The 26,439-nt window shown below is 42.1% G+C and overlaps 1 protein-coding gene across 1 annotated transcript in view; it reads left to right on the top strand.

Annotated features, from left to right (window-relative positions):
• The window catches only part of scgn (secretagogin, EF-hand calcium binding protein), a 62,484-nt gene that overhangs the window by 24,275 nt on the left and 11,770 nt on the right, over positions 1 to 26,439 (top strand). Inside the window, exons 3-8 of the mRNA XM_072283066.1 lie at positions 3,397 to 3,492; positions 13,028 to 13,117; positions 15,468 to 15,524; positions 16,136 to 16,213; positions 17,289 to 17,344; positions 22,302 to 22,347. Of these exons, the coding sequence (XP_072139167.1) occupies positions 3,397 to 3,492; positions 13,028 to 13,117; positions 15,468 to 15,524; positions 16,136 to 16,213; positions 17,289 to 17,344; positions 22,302 to 22,347 (423 nt within the window). The remainder of the gene's footprint in view (positions 1 to 3,396; positions 3,493 to 13,027; positions 13,118 to 15,467; positions 15,525 to 16,135; positions 16,214 to 17,288; positions 17,345 to 22,301; positions 22,348 to 26,439) is intronic.

The raw sequence follows: 26,439 nt of genomic DNA, 5'->3' as shown, positions 1-26,439 counted from the left end.
TTTAACATGAAGCAGTCGTCTGGCTGATGTCTTGGTTCATTCTTGGCCAGTACGTCACTTCACAAGCTCTTCACTTACATTTTCCTTCATGTACCTTCTGGAGCACTTGCTTGTGCAGCGACACTGGAATCACAAACCCGTTCACTTCAAAGACCCCATCTTCCACTACTGACAGTTCAGCTCTGCAAGCCCAATAATCCCGAATATGCATTGGACAGTCATTCTTAGTTGCTGATCATGCTTTCTGTATTGGATCTTTGAGGACTTTCATTGCTTCATCCATCCCTGCTGCTTTCCTAATCTTCTCTGTTCTATTGGGGATACGGGAATGGAGGTGACAATCATGTCAACATAGGCCTGTATATCAGCATTAATCTCTTGGTCACTCTTTCCTTTCTTGTTCACTGCTCGAGACAATGCATCAGCAGCAAACGTATGTTTTGCAGGTGTGCAGATAATCTTCACATCATATTTCTGCAGCCTTATCAACATGCACTGCATCCTCATGGGACTATCATGCAGTGGTTTGTACGTTGGAGACCAGTGGTTTAAGGTCTGCCTCCTTTTGTGTGCATGTATGCTGGTAAGAAGCTCTTTCTCATCTGTGCATAGTTGGCTTCCACACTTGTTAAAGCCCTTGATGCATAGGCCACAGGTTGCCATGTGTTATCATGCTGCTGCAGTAGTACTGCTCCAAGGCCATGCAAGATGCATCAGCCAAGATCCTAGTGTACCTTTCCACATCATAAAACTTCAGCATGGGCTCTGCAGGTAGGACTTCTTTCAGCATCTGGAAACACTCTTCTCACTCATGAGACCAAATCCACTCATAATGCTGTCCAGGTAGTGATCTAAATGGTGCTGACATAGTAGACAGTGGAGGGATGAACTAAGTCAGGTAAGTCACCATCCCCAGGAAACATCTCAAATTCTCTTTGTTTTGTTTTGGGGTCTCTTCATATTTTCAATGGCTGATGTCTTTCATGAGTCAGGCTTGACTCTCTCTTTCGATATGACGTCTCCTATGAAAGTCAGTGTCCTAACACCAATCTCACATTTCTCTTAATTTAATTTCAAATTGACATTCCATGTCTTATCAGGCACTTGTCTCAGTCGTGCATCATGTCCATCCTTGGTGGACCCCAAGATGATGATATCATCCATCATGATCTCAGCACCAGTTATGCCCTCAAAGGTGATGTGCATGGTTTTATGGTAGACTTCTGGTGCAGGCACAATCCCAAATGATAGTCAAAGAAAGCAGTATCTTCCCTGTGGTGTGTTAAAAGTATACAGTCTCGAACTTGCCTTATCAAGCTTCACCTGCCAAAACCCAAATGACACATCGAGCTTGCTAAACCGGGAAATTCCCGTGCTGGCAATTTCAAATGCTTTCTCTTGATGAATTTATTGAGTTCTCTTGGGTCTAGACATATCCATAATGCTCCATTTTTCTTTTGCACAGTCACCAATGAGCTCACCCAGTCTGTTGCTTCTTCATTTTTCTGTGTTTCATGTATCCGTTCCATGCATGCTAGTTCTTGCTTGAGTTTGTCTCTAAGTGCAAACAGAACTTTCCTGTATGCATGGACAACAGGAGCTACCATCTTGTCTACGTGAATTTTGTGTACATCAGGGAAGCATCCAAGCCCCTTAAAGGTATCTGCATACTCTTCCATGAGTGAAGTGTGGTCATCTTTGATCTGTGAAGCCACTGCAAAAACTCCTTTCACCAGGTTGAGCTTCTTGCATGCACTCAGATCTAATATTAGCTATACTTGCTTTTCTATGATCAGGAGTTGTGCTTTTAGGTGCTGCCCCTTGTACTCAAAGGTAATTATACGGCCCCCTTTTATTGTAACGTTCACTCCAGTATAGTCTGTCATTTTTAACTTCGCTGGATAAATACTTCAAGCGTCTTGGAATCATCCATGGATAACAGATTCACCTGGGCTCCGGTGTTGAGTTTGAATGGAATTACTGTCCTATTTGTAGTCACCATGACAGCCCATTCTGTTTTACCAGTATCTGCAGTCTATAGACAATCCAGAAAGACTTCCTCCATTTCCTCGTCAATCATGTACACCTTTCTCTTGGTAGCCCCAGCTTCGTAGCACTTTGCAAAATTATTGCAGGACTTTCCATAAGCAGGACATGTCTTTGTAATGTGACTACCTACACATCTGCTGATTGAGCCTTCCTTTTGGCTTTGCTGGTGCTTTGGGAAATGCCCTGTGTGCTGCTCCTCTGTTTTCACTGCACGCACTGTTGTGTCAGCCCTGTCTGGCTCCTTAGCTCGTTCTCATGTAGTCCTTGCTGCCCTACACATATTCACAGCCTTTTCCAGCGTCAAATCTTTTCACACAGCAATCTTTCCCTCTGAGCCCATTACCAGAAGTTCTGTGAACTATTCTGTCTCTAACTAGTGAGTTTCTCAAATCTCCAAATTCACAGGACTTACTCAGTATGTGTAGCTCGGCTGAGTATTTGTCAAAGCTCTGGTCACAGGAAAAAAACTTATATCTCTCAAATTTTGTCATCAGAGTGTCCAATGTAAAAGCTGTCTCATCAGTTTAAGAGCAGTTATAGATGTCCAAAGCATCTTCGCCAATTACATGCAGATAAATAGATGTTTTCAATTTATCATCCTCCATCACTGTTCTTCTAGCTGCTAAATATATATTGAATTGCTGTTCAAAGGGTTTTCAGTTATCCGTTAGATTGTCGATAAACTGCATAGGTATGGGAGGACTTAGCTTATCCGTAGCGGGAACTCTTGGCTTCTCACCTGAATTTCCCAATAAATTCAGTGACATGAAGTGCTGCCTGGCCAGCAGCTACCCTACATCACTAGCATCTCTTCCTCAGTCGCACATGGTATTCATTTACTCTCCATATTTAGACTTCCGACACTGTTTGTTCTTAATAAACTCAGACTTGTTGTGGGTAAACGCTAGAATATTTTATTGCTGACACATTTCGATACTGAAATGCAACCCTGTCACCATTGAAGCTTCAGTTCCACCCGCATTCCCTACTGGGGACTGAAGTTCTTTATGATATTCGCACATAATAACACAGTTTCAATCCAACCTCCAGTGCTCTCCCCGTGGAACATGCGTGTTCTCTCTGTGAACATGTGGGATTTCCATGGATGATCTACTTTCCCCTCACATCCCAAAACCGTGAGAGTTGGGAGGTTAAGTAATCACTGTAATTGCATCTGGCTTGTAGATGAGTGGTAGGTCGAAGAGAAGTTGAGGGGAATGTGGGGAAAACAAACTGGAATGAGAGTGAGTACAGACTCAATAGGCTGAAGGGCCTATTCCTGTGTTCTACAATCCTAAATGAATTGAATTCTAACAAATATGCATCGACTTTGCTTGACTTTACCAGGGCGGCGACCTGAGTGCTAGAAAGGTCCAGAAAATGAAAGAGCGATTTATGTCTGCATATGATGTCACCGCTGACGGGAAGCTGCAGATCCAGGAGGTAACAGCCCCAGCAGATCTGCTTTCACGTGTGTAACATATGCGTCATGCAGTGAACTTACAAGGATGGGTTAATGTAAGCGTTTGATGCCTCTGGGCCTGGACTCGCTGGAGTTCAGAAGAATGGGGGGGGGGGTTCTCATTGAAACCACTGGAAGGCCTAGATAGAGAGGACGTGGAGAGAATATTTCCTCTAGCAGGGGTAGTTAGGACCAGAAGACACAGCCTCAGAATATGATGTCCCTTTGGAAAAGAGATGAGGAGGAATTTCTTTAGCCAGAGGCTGTTGAATCTATGGTACAGAGGCTGCAGAGGCCAAGTCATTGGGTATATTAAAAGTGAAATTTCTTATGTTTTTTGTTATGGAAATCAAAGTTTATGAGGAGAAAGCAGGAGAATGGGGTTGAGAGGGATAATAAGTCAGCCATAACTGAATGGTGGAGCAGACTTGATGGGTCGAATAGCCCAGCTCCTCTGGTTTATGAGTTGCTAACACTAATCTCATGCTTCATTCAGGATTACGTGGTAAAATTATGTGTTTAAACTGAATAAAAGTGTTGCTAGTTTTAAAGGAGAGAATATACTTCCCCTGGTGCTGAAGTAGGCAAAGGGGTAAAATAACCTTAAAACCAAGGCATGTACACTATTTGGTTTATTCTTGCCACAGTGAAAAGCTCTTGCCTGCATTCCATCCAATACAGGTACATCGAGGTAATAAATAGAAAGCAGAATGCAGAATATAGTGTTATAGTTACAGAGAGAGTGTGGTACAGGTGGACAAATAAAGTGCAAATGCCAAAACTGAGAGATTAAGTATAAGATGTCCATTCAACAATCTGATAACAGTGGGATAGAAGCTGTCAATAGGCCTGATAGAATGAGTTTTCAAGCTCTTGTATGTTCTGCCCAATGGGAAAGAGGAGAAGAGAGAATAACCACCTGCAAAGAGCAGTTGGGGTACATCTTGCTTTTCCTCTAGACTGCTGGCTGCACTCTTTCCCTCAACAATTTCCACAGGAGCCCAGCTCTGGATACAGTCCTGACCCCAGGCATGCAGAGACAGCTGGCTGTATTCACAATATGGCTTTGACAGCTGGTAAAGCCCTGTCCCTGGCTATATCAAATGAAAATTTCAAAGTAATGATTGATAGATTTTTGGTAAGCTTCGGAACTGTGGAACGTAGAGCCAAGGAAGATAAATGGAATGAAGGCAGAGATTGACTGCCAGGATAACAGAATAGCATAAAGGCTGAATGGCTTATATCTGTTCCTATTTTCCACTATTAATATATTAATCTCTTGTTTTTTAAATAACTAGTTATCCATAAACTAATAAAAGAAAGGAAGGAGCCTTTCTAATCTCTGCTTACAAAAAGATCTTCTTCAACAATGCTTTTGTATCGGTTCTTCGTTGTTTAATTTAATAATTTGACAAATCTGCAGCTAATGGAAATTGATTATTTGCTACCGGGAGCAACGTGATTATTGGGAACCTTCCAAAGATTTTCATATGGATTGGTTAAGGGATAATCAAGGCACAGTCCTGAAGACTCCTTATTAAATGAATAATGTGATAATCTTATTGCTTCCGCTTCAATTGTAGGCCGTATCTCGGGTAAAGATGACTTTGAGTACAGAGAGGAAATTAAGAACCTGGTGTCATGGTGTGAAGACAATAACCTATCCCTCAACGTCAGCAAGACGAATGAATTGGTTGTTGACCTCAGAAGGAGTAACGGACCGCACAACCCCATCTACATTGATTGTGCGCAAGTGGAACAGGTCAAAAGCTTTAAGTTCCTCAGGTCAATATCACAAATGACCTGACCTGGTCCAATCAAGCAGAGTCCACTGTCAAGAAGGCCTACCAGCGCCTTTACTTCCTGTGAAAGCTAAAGAAATTTGGCCTGTCCCCTAAAACCCTCACTAATTTTTATAGATGCACTGTAGAAAGCATTCTTCTAGGGTGCATCACAACCTGGTATGGAAGTTGTCCTGTCCAAGACCGGAAGAAGCTGCAGAAGATCGTGAACACAGCCCAGCACATCACACAAACCAATCTTCTGTCCTTGGACTCACTTTACACCGCACGCTGTCGGAGCAGTGCTGCCAGGATAATCAAGGACACGACCCACCCAGCCAACACACTTTTCGTCCCTCTTCCCTCCGGGAGAAGGCTCAGGAGCTTGAAGACTTGCACGACCAGACTTGGGAACAGCTTCTTTCCAACTGTGATGAGACTGCTGAACGGATCCTGACCCAGATCTGAACCGTACCCTCCAAATATCCAGACCTGTCCCTCGATTTTTTTGCACTACCTTACTTTCCCTTTTCTATTTTCTATTTATGATTTATAATTTAAATTTTTATTATACTTACTATCGATTTGTACTCCAGGGAGCACAAAGCGCAGAATCAAATATCGCTGTAATGATTGTATGCTCTAGTATCAATTGTTTGGCAATAATAAAGTAAAGTAATAATAATCATGTCATTGGGTGATTTCTTCCTAGATTAATTTATTCTAATTTCTTTTGCCAAAGAGTGGTAGATCTATGGAACTTGTTGCCACAGGTGGCTGTGGAGGCAGAATCATTGGGTATATTTAAGGCAGAGGTTGATAGATTCTTGATAAGTCAAAGCATGAAAAGGTATGGGCCAGAAGTTGGGAGATTGGGATTGAGAGGGAAAGTGGATCAGCCATGAAGAAATGGCGGAGCAGACTCGATAGGCCAAATAACCTAGTTCTGCTCCTACCACAAATAAGAGAAAATCTGCGGATGCTGGAAATCCAAGCAACGCACACAAAATACTGGAGGAACTCAGCAGGCCTGGCAGCATCCATGGAAAAAATTACTGTCGATGTTTCAGGCCAAGAGCCTTCAACAGGACTTCAGAGAAAAAGATGAGGAGTAGATTTAAATGGTGGGGCAAGGGAGAGAGAAACACCAAGCTATAGGTGAAACCAGAGGGGGAGGGATGAAGTAAAAAACTGGGAAGTTGATTGGTGAAAGAGATACAGGGCTAGAGAAGGGGAAGTTTGATAGGAGAGGACAGAAGGCCATGGAAGAAAGAAAAGCAGAGAAGATCACCAGAAGGATGCAACAGGCAGGCAATGAGATAAGGGGAGAGAGGGAAAAGGGGATGGGGAATGCTGAAGGAAAGGGGCAACCATTACCAGAAGTTCGAGAAATCGATGTTCATGCCATCAGTTTGGAGGCTACCCAGACGGAATATAAGGTGTTATTCTTCCGACCTGAGTGTGGCCTCATCGTGACCGCAGTGGAGGCCATGGATTAACATATCGGAATGGGAATGAAAAGTGTAATTCTTTCACCGTTGCCATCTCCAAGCCTAATTCTTTGGCAAGGACTCTCCACCCTCCACCGATGACCCCCTTCTCCCATCTTCAACCGTTCTCCTCTTCCTGGACACCCTGCCCTGGTCTCCTGCCTATTCTGGACCTTTGCATTGCCAACTGCCGATGGAACATCAACTATCTTGACTTCAACACTCCTCTCTGCAATTCCAACCTCACCCCCTCCGAACACTTTGCTCTCCACTCCCTCCACACTAATCTTAACCTCACCATTAAACCCACAGAGAATGGGGGTGATATAGTAGGCTGGCAGACTGACCTCTACTTTGCTGAGGCCCAGCACCAACTCTCAGACACCTCCTCTTACTTATCCCTCAAACAGGATCCCACTGAGGAAAACCACACCATCATTATTAGCTCTGGGGATCTCCCATCCACTGCCATCATCATCATCATCATCATCATCAGGTGCCATGCCCAGTTTGAGCTTTGACTGCCATGGCCCACACACTCCTGTTTTGGGTCAAGTGGATCAATTCATTGGTATTCATTTCCAGTTCTCTGGTTGCTGTCTCCATCATCATTTGTCTTTGTCTTCCTCTTACTTTCTTCCCTTCAATCTTTCCCATAATTACCATGCATTTTAACTCCTCTTTCCTAATCACATGTCCAATGAAGTTATGTTGCCTTTTCATGATCCCATACATTATTTCTCTTTCTGTGTTTGCTCTGTTCATGACATCCTCGTTAGATATTCATTTCATCCATGATATTCTTTGCATCCTCCTCAAAAACCACATCTCTGCTGCTTCAATTTGTTTCCTCATTTTACTAGATATTGTCCAACATTCTGAGCCATAAAATATAACTGGATAAATGTAACATTTCAGTACTCTGAGGCGGGTTGTCATGCATAGTTTAGTGTTGGTCAGTATACTCTTCATTCTTGTAAAGGTGTCTTTTGCCATTTCTATTCTTCTTTTGATGTCCATGTCGCACCTGCCATCTGATGTCACCCAGCTTCCTAAGTAGCAAAAGTTCTGTACTTGTTTTATTTCTTCCCCGTTTATTCTCAGCCTGCAGATAGGATTCCCCTTCTTTTTGGATATTACCATACATTCTGCCTTTTTGCAATTGATAAATAGACCCATTTTTGCACTTTCTTCAACAACTATATCAACTAAGTTTTGCAGTTCTTCCTCCATACTTGCAATTAACACAGTGTCATCTGCATATCTGAAATTATTGATGTTTTCACCGACAATTTGATTCCCAAGATGTCTCATATTTTTTGTAATATTGCTTCACTGTACACATTAAGTAAATCGGGGAGAAAGCACACCCTTGTTTAACGCCTCTCTTGATTTTTGTAAACTGACTCACTTCTCCATCCACTGCCACCAACCTTATAGTTCCCACACCCTACACCTCCCATTTCTACCTCTTACCCAAGATCCACAAACCCGCTTGTCCAGGTGGACCCATTGTTTCTGCTTGTTCCTGCCCCACTGAACTTATATCTGCATACCTTAACTCAGTTTTATCCCCTCAGTTCAGTCCCTCGTACCTACATCCGTGACACTTCACATGCTCCGGATCTTTTAGATGATTTCAAGTTCCCTGGGCCCTCATCATCCTCACTACGGATGTCCAGACCCTATACACTTCTATCCCCCACCTGGAAGACCTCAAAGCACTCCGTTTCTTTCTGGACACCAGACCCGACCAGTTCCCTTCCACCACCACTCTCCTCCATCTGGCGAAACTTGTCCTCACTCTAAATAATTTCTTATTTGGCTCCTCCCACTTCCTTCAAACAAAAGGGGGTAGCCATGGGCACTCGCATGGGTCCCAGCTATGCCTGCCTGTTTGTCGGCTACGTGGAACAGTATATGTTCCAAGCCTACACTGGTGTCATTCCCCAGTTTTTGCTACGCTACATTGATGACTGAATTGGTGCAGCTTCCTGCACCCATGAGGAACTCGTTGACTTCATCAACTTTGTCTCTCACTTCCACCCTGCCCTCAAATTTACCTGGTCTATTTCCAACATCTCCCTCCCCTTTCTCGACCTCACTGTCTATATCTTTGGAGCCAGCTTATTTACTGATGTCTATTATAAACCCACTGACTCTCACGGCTACCTGGACCATACCTCCTTCCACCTGTCACTTGTAAAACCGCCACCCCCTTCTCTCAAATCCTCTGCCTCTGCTGCATCTGCTCTCAGGATGAGGCTTTTCATTCTAGAATGAAGGAGATGTGCTTCCTTTTAAAAGAAAGAGGCTTCATTTCCTCCACTACCAACGCTGCCTTCAACTGCATCTCTTGCACTTCACACACGCCTGCTCTTACCCCATCCTCCTGCCACCGTACCTGGGATAGGGTTCCTCTTGTCCTCACCTACCACCGCACTAGCCTCTGCGTCCAGCACATAGCTCTCTGGAACTTCCGCCACCTCCAACGGGATTCCACTTCCAAGCACATCTTTCCCTCTTCCCCACTTTCTGCTTTCTGCAGGGATTTCTCCCTATGTGACTCCCTTCCCACTGATCTCCCTCCTGGCACTTATCCTTGCAAGTGGAACAAGTGCTTCACCTCCTCCCTCACAGGGCCCCAAACATCCTTCCAGATGAGGTGACACTTCACCTGTGAGTCTGTTAGGATCATATATTGTATTCCGTGCTTGCGGTGTGGCCTCTTGTATATCGGTGAGACATGATGTAGATCGGGAGACCACTTTGCCGAGCACTTATGCTCCATCCACCAGAAGAAGCAAAATCTCCAGGTGGCCACCCATTTTAATTCCACTTCCCATTCCCATTCCGATATATCAATCCATGGGTTCCTTCACTGTCGCAATGAGGCCACACTCAGGTTGGAGGAACAACACCTTATACTCCTTCTGGTTGGCCTCCAACCTGATGGCATGAACATTGATTTCTCAAGCTTCCAGTAAAAGCTTCCCGCCCTCTCTTTCACCATTCCCCATCCCCTTTTCCCTCTCTCACCTTATCTCCTTGCCTGCCCATCATCTCCCTCTGGTGCTCCTCCCACTTTTCTTTCTTCCATGGCCTTCTGTCCTCTCCAATCAGACTCTCCCATTCTCCAGCCCTATGTCTCTTTCACCAATCAACTTCCCAGCTCTTTACTTCATCCCTCCCCCTCCCGATTTTACCCATCACCTTGTGTTTCTCTCTCTCCCCCCTCTACCTTTTAAATCTACTCCTCATCTATTTTCCCCAGTCCTGCCGAAGTGTCTCAGCCCAAAATGTCGACTTAACTTTTTATCTGTTGATGCTTCCCAGTCTGCCGAGTTCCTCCAGCATTTTGTGTGTGTTGCTTTAATTCCGCTCCTATATCTTATGGTCTTATATTGTAAGAAACATTCATCGTTTAAAGAATACTCCGACAACATTCTTAACATTTGCCAAAAGGGCTTGTGAGGCACCATCTTGTGAAAAGAGGAAGCAGGAAAAAGGCCATTCAGCACTTGAAACTTATTCTACTATTCCTTGGCATGATTTGTGTTTCCATTTACAAATCCTGGCCCTTTATTTCTACTGCCTAACACAATCACTGTGTCAAAATTCTCATGTGATTTTCTGGTAATTCTACTTCATTCTCTGGTTAAGTACAGGTCAAGGAGGAAGGATTCAGTGTGTTTTACAGTGGCAGCTGGCAAAGCCACTGTCTTGTAGAATTTTGTAATTTACATGAAACTGAATATGTACTGTAATAGTGCATGGAAACCTACCTCCAGAACATACTGCGTTAAGCAGGCCAGACTTTACATGACTTTGAAAATCCTACAGACCTCTGTGTATAAGACGTATTTCAAACAATTCAGCACCAATTCTTCTGCCTTTTAAACCTGCCTCTATCGATGAACAACCCCTCACCACAGTTTTAGTAATCATTTCTTGTGCATTTCTAATTGCATCTTGATGCATCTGCGACTGTATACTGCCCAGAAATCATGAAAGCAGAAATTTTGGGGGTAGAAATATCACCAACTATTTTGAAATCTCTCACTACGATCTATTGTCCTTGTCCAAGAAATAAGGACGCCATCATTAATTGTGTTTGTGAGGAAGTAGCTGGTTTTCAATCAGGACTATAATGTTTACACCACAGCAAGGAAATTTATTCACCGACAGATTGAACAGCACAGAAAAGGGAAAAGGGACAAACAGTCAACACTGACTTTTATGCTTCATTGGAATACCTTCTCATCAGCCTATCTTAGTCCTTTTCCCTTAACTCACCTTCATTTCAGTGGATCAATTACTCACTGTGCTGATGGGTTCCATTCCAATACCTTCTGGATTGGTTGATTTATTTGCTGACAATTTCACAATGACAGTGTTGTTCTTCCTCAGAAGTAGGAACCACTCTGCTGTAAAAGTTCTGTCCTTGCTTGTCCTTGGCTGTTGGCACTCAATTTCAATGGAAGCAGTAGGGGAAACTCCCTTGTCCATTCATCCCTCCCCACTGATCTCCCTCCTGACACTTATCCTTGCAAGCAGAACAAGTGCCACACCTGCCCCTACACCTCCTCGCTCCAAACAAGTCCTTCCAGTTGAGGTGGTACTTCACCTGTGAGTCTGTTGGGGTCATCTGTTGTATCCAGAGCACCCGGTGTGGCCTCCTGTATATTGGTGACACCCAATGTAGATCGGGAGACCACTTCATCAAGTACCTTTGCTCTGTCCGCTACAAAAAGCAGGATATCCCAGTGGCCACCTATTTCAATTCTACTTCCCATTCCCATTCCGACATGTCAGTCTGTGGCCTCCCCTATTTCCACAATGAGGCTGTTCTCAGGTTGGAGGGGAACACCTATATTCTGTCTGGGCAGCCTCCAACCTGATGGGATGAACATTGATTTCTTAAACTTCTGATTATTACCACCCCCCACTTCTGCAGTCCACATTCCTGTTTCCCTCTCACACCTTCTCTTCTCATCCGCCCATCACCTCGCTCTGGTGTTCCTCCCCCTTCACTTTCTTCCATGGTATTCTGACCTCTCCTATCAGATCCCCTCTTCTCAAGCCCTTTACCTCTTTCACCAATCAACTTCCCAGCTCTTTACTTCACCCCCACTCCCCTTCTGGTTTCACCTATCACCTGCCACCTTGTACTTCTTCCTCCCCTCCACCCCATCATCTTAGTCTTCCTTTTCAGTCCTGATGAAGGGTCTCAGCCCGATACGTCGACTGTTTATTCTTTTCCCTAGATGCTGTCTGGCCTGCTGAGCTCCTCCAGCATTTTGTTTGTTGCTTTGGATTTCCAGCATCTGCAGATATTTTTTCTTGGATATGTTTTACTGTGATGTGTACATTTTCTGGTGTTGCCTTCATTTTTGTAAAATTATGTAACAATCAATGGTTCTATGGTCTCAACTGCGCAGCTGCCAATGACAACACAGTACAGTCACAGAGTAATAATAAGTACCTTGGCCTATCATATTCATGCTGATCACCAAATACCCTTCTACAATGGTCCCAATGAACAGAACTTGCTCCTTGGACCTCTACATCTTGTTGATTCAAGTGCTTGTCTAGATAATTTTAAAATGTTATGATAGTACCTGTATTGACCACATTGTAGGTTCTGTACATACTATGGAAATAAAAATTCCTCAGGTCCCCTCCAACCTTTATACTCCTCACCTTATTCTCATGCCCTCTGATTTTAGACAACTCTGGAAAATTTCCCAGTATTCACCCTAAAAGTGTCCCTCATAATTTTGTATACTAAAGTAAGTAATATTTTTTAACTATATGAAGGAATTCTGAAATTAAAACAGCAACATTAATTCTGTTTCTCTCTCCACAGATCTACCTGCCCTGCCAGGGTTTTTTTCTTGCATTTTCTGGTTTTTACCTCAAAATGGTCATTGGTTTTAGGTGGTGATATATGGGATGAAGATGACTTTGAAACATTTGAAATTATTCTAGTCAATCAGATCTGTAACATCACTAGTTTGTTGCTAATCTGATTCATACAGTGCTAAAGGAGACAATTATGCCTGTTGACATGAAATATTTCCTATTCAGAGATTTGCTTGTTTTCCTGAGGTCAGTTAGGAAATATGGCCCATGGTACTAAATCATGTGAAGTTAATCCCCTCCACCGAAAGTATCATACTTCATGTTCAATAGAATCACAAAGAATCACTGTATGTGAGATAAGGTTTAATCTTGTTCTGCAGCTGGCAAACATGATCCTACCAGAAGATGAAAACTTCCTTCTGTTATTCCGACGTGAAACCCCATTGGACAATAGTGTGGACTTCATGCGGGTAGGTAACTCATCACTGAGATTAACCCATTCAAATATAGACATTAAAAATACATGGGGCAGAAAGCCCTTCCTTCTGCAAATTGCATCATTTATGGGCGGGTTTGGGGTGTGGTTGCTCTGAGAATTGATTCTCTACATTCAATATAAACCTTTAACATTTTATACATTGCAACATCAAGAGGTTTTCTCACTTGACTTTGTTCAAACTACGTGTGTATTCAATGGAGGCCAAACCAGTTACAGGCCAGGAAGTGCCTTTATAAATACGCAGCCACTTGCTGAGCATATCTAAACCACAGCGGATCAGGACAATTTTGAGAAACAACATACTCCCAACCTTGCTGTCCAAGTAACTCACAGACATCATGAATAATACAAGCAATCTATAGGTCCTGTCTTCACAATCAACCACATCTGTTACCTATAAGGTTTTGTCTATGGATTGGAGCCGTTTCTTAAACCAATATTCTGAACATACTGTACTTGCGCAATTTATAACTAGCTACGTACATGCCCAGTTGCAATCTCCTTACAGAGACATTCAGGCCCAAATACTTTTTTCCCAGTCTGTAGACACACTAATATTTATCCACAAGGAGAACACTGCCAATCAGAGAGGCCAGTCTCCTGCTCCTAAACGACCAGGTCTACTAGAAGAGGGAAGAATCAAGCTTGGTCGTTAGTTCCCACCCTTGAGGTGATGGAAACTTACTATCAAAGTGCACCCATGAGTAATGAAGTGAATAATCTTTTGGGACTATCTGATGCCTTTAAGAAAGTGACCATAAATTCACATGCAAGCCAAGATTCCAACCTAAATAGTAAGACACAAGAGACTCAGTACTGAAGCAGATATCTCTGTGTGGCTGTTATTGGTTTGTTATTGAGTGTGTTGTGAATTGAGAGAGAATCCTATTATATAAAACCTCTGCAGAAGAAACACTGCCCCTAGGGCAGTAACGTTCACTTAAAATTTACATTTCAGTAAAATAATATATTTTCTAAGTCCTACAATAGACGAAGATCCAAAATAGTTTTATTTAAGTTACCAGACACAAAAAAAAAGAAATAGTCTTGCTTTTTTTTTTATCTCCATTCTATTTTGAAGTAGTTTTGAAACTGTGAGGGAAACATTTTTTTAAGAGCAAGATATTTTCCCTGGAGCCTTGACCAATGCAATCAATGCTGATTATTTGATCATCATTTTGCTAATAATTTGGGATCTTGACGTGTAAATTTACTGATGTGTTGTCTACTTTACAACAGTAATCTAATTTCAAAAGTACTTTAAAAAAAATTGGGGAGTTCTATGACAATTATATCAATTCAAGACTTTAATTTACCATTATTATTCTACCTTTCCAGAGGAAAGGAGCAGGAACTGATGAGCGTGTAACATAATTAAGACCATAAGATATAAGAGCAGAAGTGGGCCATTTGGCTCATCAAGTCTGTTCCGCCATTTCATCGTGGCTAATCCATTTTAATTTCTCAGACCCAGTCTCCTGCCTTCTCCCCGTATCCCTTCATGCCCTGACCAATCAAGAATGTATCAACCTCTGCCTTAAGTATATGTAAAGACTTGGCAGCCTCAGCTGTGACAACGAATTCCACAGATTCACCACTCTCTGGCTGAAGAAATTCCTCCTCATCTCCATTCTAAAAGGATGCCACTCTATTCTGAGGCTGTGCCCTCTGATCTGAGACTCTCCCACTATAGGAAACATCCACTCCACCACTTTCAAGGCCTTCCAATGTTCAATAAGTTTCAATTAGGTCACCCCCTCATTCTTCTGAATTCCAGTGAATACTGGCCCAGAGCCATCAAACACACTTTATATGACACATCATTCAATCCTGGAATCATTTTCCTGAACCTGCTTTGAATCCTCTCCAGTGTCAGCACAATCTTAAAGTTCTAAGTAATAATATTACTAAGTAAAAACAAGCTCAAATTCAGCAACAACATCATCGAATCCTAATTCAGTCTTAAATCAGCCCTCCAGATATTTAGTTTATTACCATTAAATTAATGGTAATTAATATACCACTAGTAGCATCAGAGTGTTGCTCCTTATGTTGAACTACTATTTGTGAATCCATCAGATGAGTTTGTGAAGAGTAGACTGTATGCACTTGGATTGAGAAACATTTCAGTTCATCTTTCTAATGGTCCTTGAATCCCTTGGTTCTTGAGTAGCATGAGCAGTGAGAATTTAACACGGCAGGAAGGAGTTGTTAGCATTCCAAACAGTGCTTATCAAAATTAAGTGCAGCCTGGACAGCATTCATGGCAGTAATAGAAATGTTAGACTTTCTGATACACTTTGTTCCTCATGTCCTTTCAGATTTGGCGTAAATATGATGCAGACAGCAGTGGATATATTTCAGCCTCTGAACTTCGCGTAAGTAGGCATGGTCATAATAACTTTCTGCCAGTAGGTTTATATGCTTTTTTTGTGTTCCAAACCTCTTAGCCAAGTCCCATTTCATCAAGCATACCTTGGCTTAGAGGACTAATGACTTCAGAAAATTTTTAGAATATGATGCTTTGCAGCAGTCTCTTGTGACATTCTACTGGCCCTCTAGAGTGATTTTCTTGCATGTCTGATGCAGAAAGAGCTTTTCTTTAATGTTCTGAAGGCAGGCCTTTGGTGTGGTTGTGCTTAGCAAACAGTGTAATTCCCTGCCAAGAGAGCAGCTCTTTAAACTGCAGTTCTCAGCAGGCCCATTTCTTCCAGCTGAAGATATGATGCCTCACAACTAATTAAATCCACCACAATTTGCTAATTCAGTCAGAAGCTACACTGACACCAAGCTGACAACCCCAATATGAGATAAAAGATTGACCAGCTTTGTGACTTTTGACATGAACCTTTTGCAGGAAGTAAGAAGTGAAACTAAAGTTTGTATTTCTTTCCTTTGTTTGTTTGGATGCAGAAAGCTAAAACTGCAGAAGGAATCAATTAACTGAAAGTTAGATAACAATTATTTTTGCTTCTATTGTAATCAACAGAACTTCTTGAAAGATTTGTTCCTTCGACACAAGAAAATTATTCCAGATGACAAGCTGGATGAGTACACTGACACAATGGTGAGAACCACTGTAACCCATTACAAACTCCACTCATCTACACAAAATCATCTATTTATTTGTAAATCCGTGCCTGAACAGGGGTAGTAAATTTCACAGCTCATTTAATCTAGAGCACTTTCTTGTGCCTCAAACAAAGCACTTTATCCACAAGCAATTGCCTGAATGTCGTATCTGTTCTACCTGATGCAGTTATAACTGGTTTTGACAGTGTTGTTTATTTTCTTTCTATTTGGTGGGTATAATGGAGTGAATTTGAAGTCAGCTCCTGGAGATAAACATTTTAGCTGACCAGGAAAATGACCAGGAATCTTTACAGATGTATGCCCACAAAAGGAAGTTGAAGGATGATGTTCACTGGAATTAAATCTATTGGCTCCCTTTAATCAGGGATTTTTTGCATTAGCTTTGTAAGTCAGATAACAAATTTTCACTCTGTCCTGGAGGATATTGGAATTAGTAGATCAGCTACTTGTTATAAACCCTCCCCAGTTTTCCCTCATTGACATCAAAGGAAAATGTATAGTAAAAACTCTGGCTGTCACTAAGTTCTGGACATGTTTGCATTAAAAACTGGCTCCTAATTCAGTCAAACTGCTGTCTATCTGACAACAATCTGCACCCTAGGCTGCAGGAGGGAGTTTCCTCTACAGGTTTCTTTATTGAGAAATGGTGTGAGTTTCTGAGTTGCTGACCCTCCAATTTTACTCCTAAAGCTTGCAGAAATGACCATTTGTATGGCTTTCCCCATGCAAAGCCCAGGAGCATTCAATTTTTCTCAACAATCCACTTGAGATCGCTATCTCAACAGATTCTATTAGCCATGTAGCCTCTAAAGTATTGAGTGAAATGAAAAAAAAATGTTAATGTTCTTGTAATCTTTGCTAACTCCTCAGATTTCTTGTTATTTAGTACTTTATGAATCTGCAGATAACTATGTTTATGCAATGAAATTGATGCTCCTTTTTGTCCTTTTTATCAGGTAGTCAAATGATATCAATGGGAAAATATTCATTGTTTGCATATGGAAATATACCTTGCATGTTGGCCACTCACTGTTCATAATTAATTTCAGATGAAAATTTTTGATAAAAACAAAGATGGCCGATTGGACCTGAATGACTTGGCAAGGTTAGTTGAGTCTATTCTCTGAATCACAAACTGTTTGAAATAGTCATGTTTCCTTGAATACATGCCTCGCAACTTTAAATAGTTAAGGAAACATTTTAAAAAATACTTGCTGGTTCTAAATTCCAGTGGAAAATGAATGGACTTCTCAATTTGATATCAAGAGAGAAGTCAATAAGAAATCTCAGTCTGTAACCCACTGAAAGGTGGCTTTTTCATTGGATCTGTTGTTAAACTGTGTTCTAAGTGTGCGCATTATTATATTACCCCTGTCAAATTTCTTGACAAGTTCAAACACCTCAATTTAAATCACCCACGAACCTACGGACAACAGAGTAGAACAGCTTATAGAGGCGCTGCCTCACAGATTCAGTGACCTGAATTGAATCCCATTCCACTGTGCTCTCTATGTGGAGTTTGTATGTTCTCCCTGTGACTGCATAAGCAACCTCTTGAAGTTATCGTTTTATCCCACATCCCAAGACTGGTAATTTAACTGTCTATGTAAATTGCCCAGATGAATCCTGTTGAAAGTTCTCAACCTTAGATGTCAGTTGTTTGTTCACCTCCACAGACACTGCCTGACTTGCTAAGTTCCTCCGGCATTTTGTTTGTATTGCTTAGGATTTCAAGCAACTGCAGAATCGCTTGTGTGTTGATAGGTAGTAGAATCCAGGCGAAATCTGGGAATGCGGGAGAGTAAAATAGTGAAGAATTAGTGTAAATGTGGGGGTGGGAGGTATTGATGGTGTGAATTCATTTGGCTGATGTTTCCATGTATGTCCATAAGGAATAGACATCACCAATCTGTTCAGCAATTGTATTATTCTTGAATTCAAAGCAGGTAACCTTTTATTGATCCCTTTCTGCCAGAGATTTACCTACATTTTTGATATACTGTATTTATATTCCTTTATCCCTATGTACACTATGCATTCTGATTTGCAACACATGAAATGTTTATGTTCACTACATGTTCCTGTAAGTATCATTTATGCAAATATAAGTAATTCATCTTTACCCGAATTGTTACTGTTATTACCTTCCACAGCATCAAAGGGTATGGGGTGAAAGCAGGGGAAACACAGAAACACAGAAAACCTACAGCACAATACAGGCCCTTCAGCCCACAGAGTTGTGCTGAACATGTCCCTACCTTAGAAATTACTAGGCTTACCCATAGCCCTCTATTTTTCTAAGCTCCATGTACCTATCCAAAAGTCTCTTAAAAGACCCCATCGTATCCACCTCCACCACTGTTGCCGGCAGCCCATTCCACGCACTCACCAGTCTCTGAGTAAAAAAACTTACCCCTGACATCTCCTCTGTACCTACTCCCCAGCTCCTTAAACCTGTGTCCTTTTGTGGCAACCATTTCAGCCCTGGGAAAAAGCCTCTGACTATCCACATGATCAATGACTCTCATCATCTTATACACCTGTATCAGGTCACCTCTTATCCTCTGTCGCTCCAAGGAGAAAAGGCCGAGTTCACTCAACCTATACTCATAAGGCATGCTCCCCAATCTAAGCAACATTCTTGTAAATCTCCTGTGCACCTTTTCTATGGCTTCCACATCCTTCCTGTAGTGAGGTGACTAGAACTGAGCACAGTACTCCAAGTGTGGGGATGACTGGAAGAATTGGATCAGTGCATGATTGAATGGCAGAGCAGACTCGATGGGCTGAATGGCCTACTACTGCTCCTATATCTTATGGTCTTATACTTCCAATCCCAGGCTATGCATTCCAGATTGTTAATCTATATATTAATAAATATGCCAAAATATTCTTCCATCCACCATGACAATGACTTCCTCACAGTATTCCATTATGACTAAACCTTCATGAAACAATGCTGACTCTCTTTTGAAAGAAAGTGCCACCAGAGTAATTATCACTGAAAAAGCCTAAAGGAGCGTCTAGCTGGAAATACTGAACCAACTGATCTCCACCAGGCTGACTGCAGACAGAATGCTTCTCACTCACATACAAGGGAGAGATTTAAAAAAAGACAGAGAATGCTGGATACTTCCAGCAGGTCAGGTAGGAAATGGGGAAAAAGAGACACAAGAGCCTGCAGATGCTGGAATCTGGAGTAACAGACAAGCTGCTGGAAACAAACAAACCCTCCCCTCCCGGTCCACTGGATACCTCCCTCCATCTGAACTTAATTCTCCTGTAATGGTTACTTGCCTGATCCCAACCCTTTGTTTTCCTGTTTATCACCTCCAGCTGCTTTCTCCACCTTCACTGTCCCTCACTTGGCTCCATCTGCCCATCATCTCTTACCCCTCCTGTCTACCTATATCACTGTTCCCCTCCTATTAATAACCGCCACCCCCCCCCGCTCTCTGTCCTGATGCAGAGTCTCAACCAGAAATGTCAATGATTCCTCCCTCCCTACAAATGCTGTTTAACCCACTGAATGCCTCTACCAGTTTGCTTTTTGGTCAATAATGAAAGAATTGAACATTTCTTACATTCTTACAGTGCCGTGCATTCTAGCCTAGCTTTGTAATATAAGCAAACTATTTCTACTTCATTATTATGGATTGTAAGTGCTGAGATATCAGCTGAAATCCTAACTCACTCTACTAGTAATAGCCTGCCAGCCAGCTGATAGCCCGTCTCATTCCAGCTCACTGATTTCTGTCCTTTAATTTATCCATGCTAATATGAACACCTTTTCTATGTTACAGCTCTCATGGGGCATCTTATCAAATGCCATTTAAAAATCTGGATCCTTAAATACCCTGCTTTGAATCTTCACAAGTTTCTAATTGATTTCTTCAGTCTCATTTTTTTTCACAAGAACACATTGCCTGGGCTGAAACATGATTGTTAAAGTTCTTTGCTACCATTTCATCACTGACAAACTTTGCCGTTTCTGTGATATCATGTCAGTTTAATCAGCCTGAAGATCTTTCTGTTCCTTTTCTTGAACACCTGTGTTACATTTGCCATCTTCTGGCCCACTGGGAATAGTCCAAAATTTAGGAAATTCTGTAAGATCACTGTCAACACATCAAGTTCAATTGAGATTTTAGAATCTAACATGAAGGCCTTCAAGCACAGAGAATATTATTCCTTTTAGATTAACTAGTTTCTCCAGTAGATTTCAGCCATTTAATAGTAAGTACTTTAGTTACATTGGACCTTAATATTTCTCTTATAATATTTGTAAAATCTATGAAGATAAATATAAAATATTTATTCAATAGTTCAGCTGTTTCCTTATTTCCAGTATAATTTCTCCAGTCTCAACATCAAAGGGAAACAGAATCAGGTTTAATACCACCGGCGTATATCATGAAATTTTTTTAGCGCCAGCAGTACGAAGTGATGCATGATAATATAGAGAAAAAAGATAATAAAAGATAATAAAAAATAAGTAAATCAGTAAATCATTACAGTAGGTATATATGTGTATATTAAATAGTTAAATTAAAACAGAAATAATATAAAAACAAGAAAGAGGTAGCGTTCGTAGGTTCAATGTCCATTTAGGAATCAGACAACAGAGGGGAAAAAGCTGTTCCTGAATTGCTGATTGTGTTCATTCAGGCTTCCGTACCTCCTTCCAGATGGTAACAATGAAAAGGGGATATATCGACATATCCTAGATGATAACTTTGTGTAGATTTTTTCAGTCCTGGGCAGTAACCCCCCACCCCCCAACCCTGCCCCGTATCAGACAGTGATGTAGCCTGTCAGAATTCTCTCCATGGTACATCTACAGAAGTTTTTGAGTGCCTTAGGTGACAAACCAAACCTCCTCAAACTCCTAATGAAATATAGCCGCTATCTTGCCTTCTTTATAGCTGCATCAATATGTTGGGACCAGGTTAGATCCTCAGAGATCTTTAAGAACCAGGAACTTGAAATTCCTCACTCTCTCCACCTCTGATTCCTCTATAAGGGTTGTTTCATGCTCCCTCATCTTGCCCTTCATGAAGTCCGCAATCAGCTTTTTGTCCTACTGGTGATGAGTGCAAGGTTGTTGCTGTAACACCACTCAACTAGCTGGTACATCTTGCTCCTGTGCACCCTCTCGTCTGGTACATCTCGCTCCTGTACACCCTCTCGTCTGGTACATCTCACTCCTGTACACCCTCTCGTCTGGTACATCTCGCTGCTGTACACCCTCTCGTCTGGTACATCTCGCTCCTGTACACCCTCTCGTCTGGTACATCTCGCTCCTGTACACCCTCTCGTCTGGTACATCTCGCTCCTGTACACCCTCTCGTCGCCATCTGAGATTCTGACAACAATGGTTGTATCATCAGCAAATAGATGGCATTTGAGCTATACTTAGCCACACAGTCATGGGTATAGAGAGAGTATAGCAGGTTCACAGAGTTGCTTTCAGTGTTCTTTTCCGTTGTACATGTTTCTGGAAACAGATACAAAGTTGGTTTTATATTTCACTCTAGTTCTTGTACAGTTTTCTCTCTCTCTCTCTCTATCAAACCTTTACTGGTTAGTTAAAACCTCTCCTCAGGCTTCCTCATTCGCATCGACCATTTTTCTCTTTGGGTTTTCACTTCTTGGTGGAATGTACAGAGCAATAGGGAGCTTTTTCTCCAGCTCCCCTGCATCCCCATCAACTGCAGAAAGTTGCTCCATGCAAAGAAACCCAACAAGTGGTTGTTTCTAGTGACTCAGGTGTGATAGAGGAAGAGGATCACTGATGGGTCATTTCCCACTGAGTCATTTGTCATTGCATTGTTTTCTTCAAGGCAATGAATCAGAGAACATTCGAGCAAAAGCTCTTGCTAAATGGTAGTCACCATGTTGTGTAGTAACAGCAGATGATCAGGGTTTGTTGTAAAGCTACTCAGGACTCTTCCCATGTCCCCCAGTAAACCTCAAGTCTATAGGCTGGACAATTATTGCTAAATATTCTTTTCAGATTATTTTAGAATTTGGATTGACTGTGAAGTTCTTTTCTTTTGAAGGATCCTATCACTGGATGAAAATTTCCTTTTACAGTTCAAAATGGATGTAAGTTCAACTTTTGAAACATATTTCAGAAAAAAGCATGTAAACCTTTTTGTTACCTATTGGTGCACTGAACACAAGAAGTGGGATCACTCTAAGTACTTTCATTGCATGAGAGGAGATAGTTGAAACACTAAATTATGTATACCAGTATGGCAGCATCACGTGGACTTAGTGTCATTGGATGTGACATTGGTATGTTGATTTGTCTGAAAATAATCCCTGCATGCCTGTTCCTAGTTTGGGAGTTTCGAGTCTGATGAACCAGAAAACTAGCAAGAGTGACCAGTCTTAAGGATAAATTAATACAATCATGAACAATCCGATGAGTCAGAACAAGTTTGATTTTGCATTGATCAAGTAGCTACACCAAGAGTGAAGTGGGTACGAACTACTCATAATCCCAACATTCCACTAAAACAACAGGAAAGGTACCTGCTGCAGAGGCATTGCAGCTAAAGTGACCAACATTGCAACCTTAAATGTCCAAGTGACGGGGCATTTTGATAGCATTACACTGATCTCTCAACAAAACTACCTATTCACATTGTAAGCAAGGAAATTAAGCTTTCCTTCTTCAGAAGAAGGTTTATTGTTAAAGAAGATGTATAGGAAAATTGCTGAGACCATTAACCTAATCTGTCAAAGTAAGGTACTACCTTACCGTTAAACATTCATGGATATTTTGTCAGATAACGGGAGGTTATTTTTGACTGGCATCACAGAAAGAATATGCAGCCCTTGCAGAAAGGGATAGTCTGGATTTGCATGGCCAGCTTCCTTACCGTAGAGGTGATTGAGGCTCAACTCCAGGAGGGGGGGTTAACGCCAGTTGATTTGAAGACACAAACTCTTGCTTCCTGGTGCTGAATCCAAATTGGTTAATGCACTTTGGTGGGGAAAAGTTAACTGGTAGAGGGGGAGGGGTTGTTGGAGTTAGTGTCAGTGGTTAAAACAGATCCCCATCTACACTATAGCTTTTCCATAGGTATGGAGGCTGAGCAGATATAGTCCATGAGTCAGGACCCCAAATTTGGGCCACCGGTACCATCTGGGGGAATAATTCTTATAGTGATTTTTGGCAAGGTATACACCCCTAGTGCTAGAAAATATGTGATAGCATTGTAGCAGTTGTAGCTTTCTGTGAGGGAGACTGGATGTTGTGCCTCCATGCTATAAGAACCATGATCCCATGGTGCTTTGCCTATGATAAGATGCATTATGTCAGGTACCTGTCCTCTTACTTTGCTCAGATGATGAACCTCCCAGAGAAGAATCCTTCTGTGTATGAGGCCTTCAAGACAGGCCAATTCTCAGTGCAGCTGTCAAGTAACAACACCTTTGGGCAGATCCCTGTGGACCAGGCTATTGAAGCCACAGTGAACAAAGGCACACAGACTCCTGGAGGCACATCATGGTTCAGCCTGAATGCTGGAGCTATCAAGCGTTACTACATAACAGCTGAGCACCGCAATGCATTCCTGGGACAGTTAAGGGAGATGATGCAAGGCAACAAATCAGAGCTTTGCCATGCGGAGCTACAGCGGCCAAGAATCCAGAAAGATGAGGAAGCAGTTTCAGCAGTGGGTAGCCTCATACATGAATGGGTCAAGCCATTTGCAGAGAAGCAGGACCTCATTAGCATCTCTACGGCAAAGGCAGCCCCCAAGGACATTGCCTCCGACCTGATGAAGGCATATGAGATTGGTGAGCAACCTTCAAGGATGAGAGACTAGAGGAAGACCCACCAGCAAAGAAATTCCATGACCCAATGAAAACCAACAAGCTGAAAACATTCAGTGATATGTGTAAGAAGGGAGAAGTGAAATCAAACGGGAGGGCAATCATCTTGAAAGCAGATATGTCTTTGTTTGGATGCATTATAATGATGGCACAAGGGTGCAGTCTACGTATGGAGGATATCCTTTCTCATCCCCTTGGTCCATTGCCCTGGGCCCTGTCCACACCAGAAGGATTGCTGAGAAAGACAAATAAAGCTACTTTAGCCACAACCTTGCAGAAAAATGTAGCAGTAGAAGAGCCACTCCCAGGAAACTCTGCTACAGTGGTTGATGGAATGAACTTGGTCCAAAGAGTGAAAGGTGATCAAGTTACTTTCAGAGATGTTGCCACAACAATTCTGGGTATGGCTCTGAGGGAAGGCAGTCAGAGTAGCAGAATAGATGTTGTGTTCGACACATACAAGGAGAACTCTATTAAGAATAGTGAAAGATCTCTATGGGGTGAAGAGACTGGTCATGAATTGCAAGGTATCACAGGCACACAGATGGTGAGGCAATGGAGGAGCTTCCTGACCAAAGTCAGTAACAAAAATAGTCTCATTAGCTTCATAGTCCATGAATAGAGGAAGGCAGAGTACAGAGTAAAGCTACAGGAGACGATTCTGTATGCAACTGTGAATGACAAATGTTACAGAATCACACCTCAAGACAGCTCTTCAGTGTCAACAAGAAGAAGCAGATGGCCACCTACTTCTACATGCTGCCATGCCACAAGAGAGGGATACCAATCTGTAGTGATCTGCTCAGAAGACACAGATGTCTTTATCATGTCTTTAGCATTTTGTGACATGATTGAGGCCCCATTGTTCCAGAAGTGTGGCACTAGAACCCGTACAAGGATTGTAGACATCAGGAAGATTGTTGCCACTGTTGGCATAGAGGTTTGTAGGGCTCTCATCAGGTTGCACGCATATACAGGATGTGACGCTGTAAGCGCTTTTGCAGGCAAAGGGAAGACAAGTGCCGTAAAACTTCTGACCAGCAACAGGGAAACTCAGGACACATTCTTAGAGTTGGATCAGGAATGGGACCTCTCCCCAGAACTGATGGACAAACTGGAGGCATTTACATGTCTCCTGTATGCCCCAAAAGCATCGACTACCAAGGTCAATGAGCTCAGGTATCACCTTTTCTGTGCCAAAAAAGGTGAAATCGAAAGTCATCAACTCCCACCATGCAAGGACTGCTTAACAAAACATGCACAGCGAGCCAACTACCAGGGTGGTATATGAAGAAGATGTTTGGAGAAGGACCCACAAGTGCCAAGCCCTGTTGGCAGAGGATGGAAAATAGAGAGAGAAGAGGAAGCTGAACAGTTGGTGGTGCATTGGATGGAAGGCCAGCCAGCACCCGATGCCGTCCTGGATCTACTGGCCTGTAACTGTCCAAAAAAATGTTCACTCCCAAGATGTATGTGTGTTGCAAATGGCCTCAGGTGTACTGACATGTGTAGACTGGCAGACTGTGAGAACCAGGCATCCACCTCAGAGAATGTGGAAAGTTCAGATGAAGATGTGGAAGACGTGGAAGACTTGGAAAATTATTATGATTATTAATAAGTTATGAAAGTATGGAAAACAAAGTATGGAAAGCAGTCTTTGATTAAATATATTCATTTTACAACCAAATGGGGCCTAGGTTATGGCCACGTGGAACCCCACATTTGAATTATTGTACTGTAATTCTATGTGCTATGACAAAAGCTTAAGATTGTTTTGATTTGATACAACAATATGGAAAGGACTAGCATCATTTATAAGCCATACAGTTGCAAGCCAGCAAGCTTATGCATTCACGAGGAAATCTGCAGATGTTGGAAATTTAAGCAACGCACATAAAAAAATGCTGGTGAATACAGCCTCATTCTCCTTATGCATTAATATTTTATGAACATCTGATAGATTTATGAGCACGTTACATGTTTACAAGTAATAGTCTTAAATTTGAAATTTGAAATTGTCTTATCTTGGCCTCTTGATCACAATATCAAGCATGTGATAGATATCCCAGGTTACACAGAGTATACAGAGTGAGGAATGGGTGATTAATGTACCAGGTTTTCTTAGTTTTAGAAAAGATAGAGGGGAGGAGTTGCACAACTATTCAGGGGCATTATCGCAGCTGCACTCATAATAGAGGGCTCAGACACTGAGTCCATTTGGATTGAAATCAGGAACAGGGGAGATGCAGACACACATACAATTGTACTGGTATGTGGTGGAGGCAAATACATTGGAGGGTTTTAGGAGACGTTTGGATAGGCACATGGATGTAAGGAATATGGAGGGATATG

The sequence above is a fragment of the Mobula birostris genome, chromosome 19 (genome assembly GCF_030028105.1).
Source record: "Mobula birostris isolate sMobBir1 chromosome 19, sMobBir1.hap1, whole genome shotgun sequence".
Taxonomy (NCBI): Eukaryota; Metazoa; Chordata; class Chondrichthyes; order Myliobatiformes; family Myliobatidae; genus Mobula; species Mobula birostris.
The sequence above is the reverse complement of the archived record's forward strand: the minus strand, read 5'-3'. Positions and strand labels throughout refer to the sequence as shown.